Source organism: Hyposmocoma kahamanoa, unplaced genomic scaffold (assembly GCF_003589595.1).
Source record: "Hyposmocoma kahamanoa isolate Upper Pololo Valley unplaced genomic scaffold, ASM358959v1 91, whole genome shotgun sequence".
In the NCBI taxonomy this organism is placed as follows: Eukaryota; Metazoa; Arthropoda; class Insecta; order Lepidoptera; family Cosmopterigidae; genus Hyposmocoma; species Hyposmocoma kahamanoa.
The window spans coordinates 1,762,347-1,770,988 of record NW_020654684.1 but is presented as its reverse complement, the minus strand read 5'-3'; the positions used below and the strand labels follow the sequence as shown (position 1 = coordinate 1,770,988).

Below are 8,642 nucleotides of genomic sequence, written 5' to 3'. Positions count from 1 at the left end.
CTTAATCACTTAATTACTTAGTAAGAATAGAACTCTTTGTGAAACAGTTTGTCCAGGGAAGTACTGCCACCATACCTATTCATCCCACCAACCACAAAACTACATTAAAAATATTTTGATTTAAAAATCATATATTATAAATTGAAGACTACGTGTTAGATAAAGATGTATGGAAAGACGACATGGCTCCAGAATCCACACAAATTTGATTCAAAGTGTATTCCATAACATTTAAGTTTATTTGAAAAGAGCAATCCCTAGAGTTTCTTGCTCGTTCTTCTCAGGGAGGTCAGCGTAGTGAACGAGCAGTAGCTTAAATGTGACGTTTTCAAGTGTAAATTTATTTTACCTATGGAATAAATAATCTTTGACTTTGACACCAAGCAGTAATGTGGTAATTAATTACTGCGTTCCGGTTTTGGAAGTGCTGGTGAAACTAAGGACACATGAGACTTGTAAATTTTTTGTCTCATCGTGACGGGCGCAGTGGCAGTACCCCTCAGATCTTTAAAGTTCTGGGTGGAACTGCTATGGGCAGGCGTGTCGCTTACCACCAGGTGGACGTCTTATTTGGCTAGTCACTTGGTATCATAAAAAATCATTATCACAGCTGGGAATGTTTTGCGTTTTCCAGCAAATACTGAGTTAGTGACTCGACTTTGACTTTTATTACTGCAACTGACAACATACTAAGTACCTATAAGTTCAGTGTCCTTGTTATTGGCAATATTCTCTAATTTCACGTCTGAATTGTTTGATAATGTGCATTTGTTTATTCTCTCAATATCTTCTTTCAAGTAATATGATAAGGGATGCCTAGAACTTACAATACCAGAAAGGCTATTTTAAAGCTTGTGTCACAGCTCCTTGTGACGCTTTCCACTAATGTCTTAGATACTCCTCGTCACGCCCGCCGCGTGTGTTTGAGAAGATAATTTTCTACTTAATTAAACCTCCGTTGAATAGCACATTTAATTGGGCCTTCGAAACGTGTGCGAAGTCTGATATGAAGGGGATGATATGCGGATCTTTTTTTAATGGGATAGGCGGAAGTGAAAAATTTTTATCGTTCTCTTAATTCCGTACCATGCTAATGAAAACCATGTTTGCAAAACACGAGTTTTTATTAAGCATATTTTTTGCTTGGCTTTCGTTTTAAAATGTTAATGCAAGTATGTACAGTTAAATTTCATTATTGTTAATTAGCTTTTATGTCTTGTACGTTTACAATGCTGTCTTCCTTATCATAACTAAAGTTATCGTAATTTTTAGCTATCTGGTTGTTATAGTACATATTATCTGGGATCAGCGAAACATGGTCTACAACTTCCTTTAATCGGTTTTTTACATCTTACTTAGTTTCAGTTTTATCGCTAATCAAAATCGACGTAATTTCACTAGTAAAAAGAACCTTGTGGTTCCAATATATTGAAAGTAACCGAAATGCAAATCCGATAGTAATGACAAAGAGGACGGAATGTACTAAATCATACAGCGAAAGTGACTTTCTTTTTCATTATTATGACGCTAACCAACAACCAAATCAAGACCATAGAATAACTATATATAATGTACTTCATATGCTGGCTCATAAACATTTCGAGACCTACGTTTAGTGCCCACGTGAAAGGCAAACCATTTGAGAATAACATGTGAGCTGGAAAGATTAAAAAGAAAGTGACTCCAGCTGAAGATAGGATATAGCTGTTGAGTTTTCTAACTTCAGTGATTATGTAGACGACTGCGAAGGATAACATTGTCATCGTAGATAGCAAAAGAATCATTGCTATGGGCCTGAAAAATAAAAACATATGAAAGTTATTAATAGATGAAAATGTGTGGCGAATTGAGAAACTAGTATTGTTATATAAGGAAAATATACTTTACATGCATATATTTGAAAAACATGGTTAACTATGGGAATAATAATAAGAAAACTTACCGAAGATTAAACTCCAGGGGATAAGAAACAGCTCCAAAGAAAATCCCGCCTAAGCCAAAAAGCATTGCCCAAATGCTCCAAAGTTTTAGTCGATCCGAATGGGTTTCGTAGTTAGCGTAAATAAAGCCTGCTTTCAGACCAATTATTGTGAACATCAGTATTGACATTTGCCCTAGAGAAAATAAGTTAGGTACATCATTACATGGCAGTACACCGAATAGTTAATTATATTGGTTCAGTTCAGTAAAGAGGAATTGGTAAGTGGATGAAATTGATTAGAACATTACAAATGTCAAATAAGGGTGTATTTACAACCGATGTATTGGGACTGATCAGATTTATTTTGTAAAATAGCATTTGGAATGTATCGAGTACTTAAGTTTTCGCGATAGTTGCACGTAGGAAATGAAATTGTTTTTTCGGACCCAAATCACGTACATTTGTTTATTTCTCAAACAAACCAATCAACGAAAACGGGCTGAGCGTCAGTTTCATTTCCTACTTGGAACGTACTCAGAAAGTAGTTTCAATGCAATGACAACGTAACCAATTTTTAGATGCTTACCCATAATACCCTGACTGAATCCTAAATACCCATGAACGTTGATAACTTCCTCGTGTCTATTCGCCATGTAGATATTGGCATTTAACATCAGATCATTGTTACAAGTAAACGATTCTTCCGACAGTGTTTTCGAGAAATCCACTGCAGTTGTCATATCTAGGTTGCTGAAAAATTAAACTTTAGTATGATTGTAGAAAAACAGTATCAGACCAGATTTTTTGTAATATGCTGGTCGCTATTAATAGTTTTAAATATGGGAGACGAGATAAAACTTGAAAACATATATTACATGCGTTACTGATAATAGACAGAGCTTTAGAATGTTTACTGACTCACTTCAAACAGTTCAAAGTGATTACATTTAGACAGTTAGCTTTACAATGTTATAGTCGCTCACCTTAAACAGTTCAAAGAGATTAACGTGGAAATCAATATGGCTATGACAGCCAATATGAAACCAGATATAATCCAGCACCACATCAGCGATATAAAATTACTAACAGCTTTACAAATTATTTTCTGGAACAAAAATAATAGTCATTATTTGTCAAAGTAAGATCATGAAGTCATGAAAGGAAGCATTTCTTTAAAATTTAAAATTAGTCGTGAGAAGTTCATAATTGTACTAACCGCTCACGCGATGCGCTCCTCCAACCGCAAAATGGCGGCTATTTGGTTTCGCAAATTAGAAAAGCATTCAGTTTAAATACAAGTTTTTATAAATAAAAATTATTATTCTGCATTGCCAAATAAAAATAAAATACCCTCCGTACTACCAACAAAAACATCTCAAATAAAATGCAGTAATACACCGCAAATCCTGCACTTAAAAAGCACTAATGAAATTTTTGGTATACTTGGATAAATATGATAATATTCCGTTTGAGTGGCTCTAACGTTTACCATGAAATTACTCCTTAGAGTATAGTTTATAAACATTTATATTCAGGGTAAACTTAAAAAAATACTACTTACGGTATGTTTTCAATAAATAAACACCGAAATCACCAGCCCAAACAATAAAACTCACGATTGTCGTGACGTATTTTTGAAGTTGCTTATTTTTTTAAATGACAGATCCCGGCGTTAAAAACTTTATGGTTTGCTAGAGTAGTTACCGAAATAGCAATTAATATTAGTTCTTTTACCTGTTATAACTTCGGTATCCGATAAATCGGTATAAAATCATCACCGGCACCTCTAGGTGTGGTTTGCGTCTACGGCTGCATGTATCGCGTGAGCGGTTATACACGACCATCAAATAACTATGATAAAATCGATAAATTGTGCAAAAAAAAATACCTTTGATTTCATTTCGAATCTTTGCATAGTGAACACGTATGCTGATGCCGCTACTAGATAGGCAATTCCCAATTTAAGTAATGGTCGCCAAAGATCATCGGGTGTAAATGAGTTGCTACTGTTTCGATTGATTACACTGTTTATAATGACGTCGACAAACAAGAAAACTAGGAAACGCTGTAAAATGAAATATCGTTTCTATATTTATATAAGTATATTTATTGATGAAATGGTAATGGAGTTTCCATTAGTCTGACTAATGCATGCCATAGTTAATTCATAAGTTACCATAGTTGAAATTAATGGTGCTTCAATGTGAATGAAAACTGATCGATACTCGACACCGCAAGTAGAAAAAATAATATCTCAATAAAAAATTAATTGTAATGTATTAAAATGATTAACTTACGCTGAAAATGTCTTTTATAATAGCGCGCTTGGTCAATTGATTAAATGCCTTGTCCATAACAGTGGGGATGTTGAAACCAACACTCCAAGCGAATGCAAAGTAGAGACATTCGGCCACTGAGAGACCAATAGAATTTTCAGATCGTAAAAAAATGCTATAACCACCACCTCCAGTGGTAGCGAAAATTATTAAACTGAGTAGTAAACTGTAACATCAAAGTTGATTAAAAAATATTGGGTTGGAATACAATATATTGCTCTTACCGGAATTGACACTAGCATCGAGGAACTCCAGCGATCGGAGGTATTATAATAGTACACTTTATGGAACAGTACATGGACAGAACCATGAATAAGATCAGTTTTGACGTTAGAAATACGTTACTGGGTTTAAATATGGTTCAATTTTTACATATTTGTTTGATAATTGTATCCAATCACAACAATGTCATTTGTGTATGTAACGTAAAAGCATCGTGGTACCAAACGATATCAACGTTTCCACTAGTTTGTTTTAAACAAGATTGCTTGATGCTTGTTTTGTAACGCTTACACCTGGTATACAATGTTATATTTTAGAAATCTCTATATTGGATCTACGTACCCTCTAAAAATATTAAGAGTGGATGGTTCATCCTCTGTTTCGCCAACATTTATTTCCAAAACTTTCTTGCCTTCATTACTTGTGTTTTTTCTATTTTTCCTGCGATTCCACAAATATTTGACAAGGTAATAGACAAAAAACACTCCAAATAGTACAACACTGCATAAAATCAAAGCTGAAAAGTAAAAGAAAAACCGGAGTAATTTTGCAAAAGCCAGCTAGCTGGCTTCAAAGCATGCTAAGTTAAAAAAATACATACGAAGATAAGTATTTGCAGGAGGGACTTCAGTTGTAATTTCACATTTGCCAATATCGAGACGGTATACACCGTACTCGTCGAAAGATGCGCCCAGTTGACATAACAAGCCTCTGAAATCAGAGTTTAACAAATGAATATTCAGGAAACTTATAGATAATGAGGAGATGCTCCGAGATGATTCTTGGGTAGATAATCTCATCAACAGAAATAAAAAGGTATTTATTAAGCTAGTCATGGGAAATAAAGCTATTTTTAACGAATCCAAATCGTGGAAATTTGTTCTTCAAATAATAAACGTTTCGGGCCCTCAATCTGCGGTGACAAGTAGACAAGTTAGTACATGAAAGTAAAGTCTTTATTCATTACTGTTTGCTATCTTGAGAGAAGTCTTTCTGTCTGCTTCCTTTGATTCTCCAATACTTCTCGTAGCGACTGTCGATCATCCAGATAGTTTCTTCGTTAGGTACGAGTGAAGCATGATGTTTATATGGACACTGAAATGAAGGAGACGCTATTGGACTATCAGCTATTACTGCTGCCGTTACTTAAAGAGAAGATAATGTTTACATAAATGAAATTTTAAAAATCTACTTTTGTCTTGCGGTAATTTTATATCTTATCCACCTTGGCCTTGTTTTACACATCACGGAAGTATGCATTGCATTTTTTTTCTTTAAATGTCACGCGCATTTCTTCAACTAACGGCGGCAGAGTAGCCCTTTAAATAGGTTTATATAAACATACATATATACACACTCACACACCCACACGTACCTCACAACATAATATCAGTTTTACAAACGCCTTGATTAAACTGTCAAAGCTACCGTTCTAGTTTCTGTAAAAATCATCCTATTTAACGAATTTAATAAAATTTATGTAATTCAAAACAAATAAGATATTATAAATATTGTCAATAAATAATTTATTGAGTATGCTAAAGAACTCATTCATTTTGCTAAGTAAACAACTTGTTAACTTTGTCTAGAACTTCTAATTTATTACTTAACAAATGACACCAATATTGTTAGCGATAAATAAAAAAAATGTCCCAGATTTACGCATTATTTGTGCGCTAACGTTATCAAATTCGTGTCAGGTCAAAGTCCCGGAATTATTAATTGTCCTCGTTTTTATTGCGTCCCTAAAATTAAATTTGATACACCTACACAATAAAAGTAAAAAAAATGTATTTTTAGTTTTAAAACTGTCTAGCTAGACTGCCAGTTCAATTTTGAATGATAGTTACATAAAAAAACTAATTTTGCAATTTTGTGGTGCATGATCAATTGAATTGTAAAATAGTTTTAGTTAGTAACTAAAATTACCACACAATACATTTTTTTAACTCAAAAACGCATATGAATTCTTTCAACAAAACGAGCTGTTCTTATGCAAAATAACTCCAGCAAAGTCATTTAGAAGTTTTGTGATAATTCATTGAAAAATTAATACCGTGACAAACTTGTGTTATGTAATAAATAATTATTCAGGAAATATCTGATTTCCTAGTAGTGGTAGTATATTTCACGACAACATAAAAAAAATAGGTCTCTAAGCTGGCGTAATGGCGCAAACGGAAATTGGAGCAAACGGAAATTTTAAATTCCGTGTGCTAGTATCATTCGGTGGACCATATTTGTTAGTAAGAAAGAGTACATACAACATATAAAAGCACGCTCACTTCTTTTGCCAATCCTCGCATCAATAGATATTTACAGCTAAATATATATGGAAAAGATACTTACATTAAAACAATTCTTGTCGACACCATAAACCGAGACGTCGTCCACGGTTGTGTTTACCATAACATAGGCATGGTTCATGGGCAGAAGTCTAAGATTGAGGCCCTTGTAATAGTTCACGACTGGATAACCCAGCCACTCATCAAGCAACATGTTTACTCCAACAATGTTGTACACTGGTTCTATAAATAAATGGTGATAATATTCATGTATGCTCAATTACAGAAACGTACGAAATTGACTTCTCTGCCTCACAGATATTAAAACTAGCAGTTAACAATATTAACTTTATTTCAGGTACTCTGACAAACTAACTTAGTTTTTTCTTTTTTTTTCACTGGTCTCATGGTCCAGCTGACTTGAATCGAAACATATGTAATTTTGGAACTGAAAAAAATTTGCTTGTATTCTAATATGCAAGTTTCGTCACGGAACATTACTTTTTAGTCATAGTAATTTATTTAGCCGGTATAATTTTTGGTACCATTTTCTTTAGTAGTTAAATTTAAGAGTCCGTCAATTTATGTCACTGTTTATTAAATCAATTGCTTAATGAAATTGCTGTTTCACGTTTAATGTCGCTTGTTGCTTTTTTATTACTTTGATTGATGCAATAAGGTTTTCCTATTCCTTTTTACCGTTTTCATTCTGTTCTAAACTAGGAATGAAATATATTTGAACTAATAACAATATCTTTACTCTTTTTTTTTAACTTTAATATGTTAGTTATCCGTTTTATGTTCAGTAAGTAATTCTAGAAACTACAAATGTTAATCAAAACAGACTAAATATAACAATTAATGCTTCTTACATACAGTTGATAAATCCAACACTATCGCTGTTCACGACACAACTGAGAGGCACCAACTGATCAATATGCATTAGCAAGTATCTTTGAACCTAACCTTTCATACAAACAAACATTCTTATCGCAATTCATTTTTCTTAAATACAAAGACATAAGGCATATAATAAATTTGTTGATAGTACATACGATGTATTTTCAATTTAAAAAAACCTTCTTTGGTACGAAATTGGAAATAGACGACGACATATTGTAGTCAAGTCAACACGCAAAAATTACTCATAATCCGGAAATTATATTTCTTACAAACAAGAAGCAAAAAAATATGAAAATTAACAAATAGTTACAATAACGGCAGATTAAAGGTAATTGATTATCAGTCTCGGTTGCTTTGGGATCAAAGATCACAAGAAATTGTATCATTTATACATATAATAATTTAAAAAAGATCTAATGCGTAATTTGATTCGTTTAAACTTTGTGAAGGGCAATTATCAAAGATGGTAACAAATCATCTCGTGTAACAATTTGCTTTGGAACTCAAAACTTATTTGATTATTGATGACACACTACACACTACGTGTATGAAACATTTTTTGACGGAATTGCTGAGTGTACAAAATGCTACGACTCCTTTAGCAAGTACAACCTAACAACGTTAAAATGTAAAGACCGTGGAATTTTAGGAGTTTTGTAATTTCGTATCAGTAGAGTGCATGCCACCAGAGAAATTATGCCGAAGTTTACATAATCCGGCCCCAAATCGTGTTCGTAGAGATTGCGGGACGTTCAGCCCAACTTACGACAACATCGACTTGCCTCATCGTGCTGCCGACTTTGTTACGGGATTTTGTTTCTTCTTCAGTTTCGTTTTCATCGTCAAAATGTTTAGGTTGAACGTTATTTATCTTCGGAAACTAATTCATTCGACTTCATTGTAAATTGGCGAATTAATGTCATCATGTAGTACCAATTAAATGATAGACTTTGCGTCCACAACAACCACGGTTAT

General features: G+C 33.5%; 1 protein-coding gene across 2 annotated transcripts; it reads right to left on the bottom strand.

Annotated features, from left to right (window-relative positions):
- Positions 1-600: 600 nt before the first annotated feature.
- On the bottom strand, positions 601-7,698 carry LOC113236318. 2 transcript variants are annotated; one of them, XM_026472332.1, is made up of 11 exons: positions 7,637-7,698; positions 6,829-7,007; positions 5,447-5,574; positions 5,081-5,190; positions 4,822-4,996; positions 4,219-4,423; positions 3,810-3,986; positions 2,905-3,026; positions 2,508-2,671; positions 1,943-2,114; positions 601-1,794 (listed from the first exon to the last, which is right to left on the bottom strand). In XM_026472332.1, the coding sequence occupies exons 2-11, from the start codon at positions 6,976-6,978 to the stop codon at positions 1,488-1,490; spliced, it is 1,710 nt and encodes a 569-aa protein (XP_026328117.1). In that variant the 5' UTR covers positions 6,979-7,007; positions 7,637-7,698; the 3' UTR covers positions 601-1,487. The 2 variants fall into 2 exon arrangements, with proteins under 2 accessions (XP_026328117.1, XP_026328118.1); XM_026472333.1 differs by having other exon boundaries at positions 7,641-7,698.
- Positions 7,699-8,642: the final 944 nt, after the last annotated feature.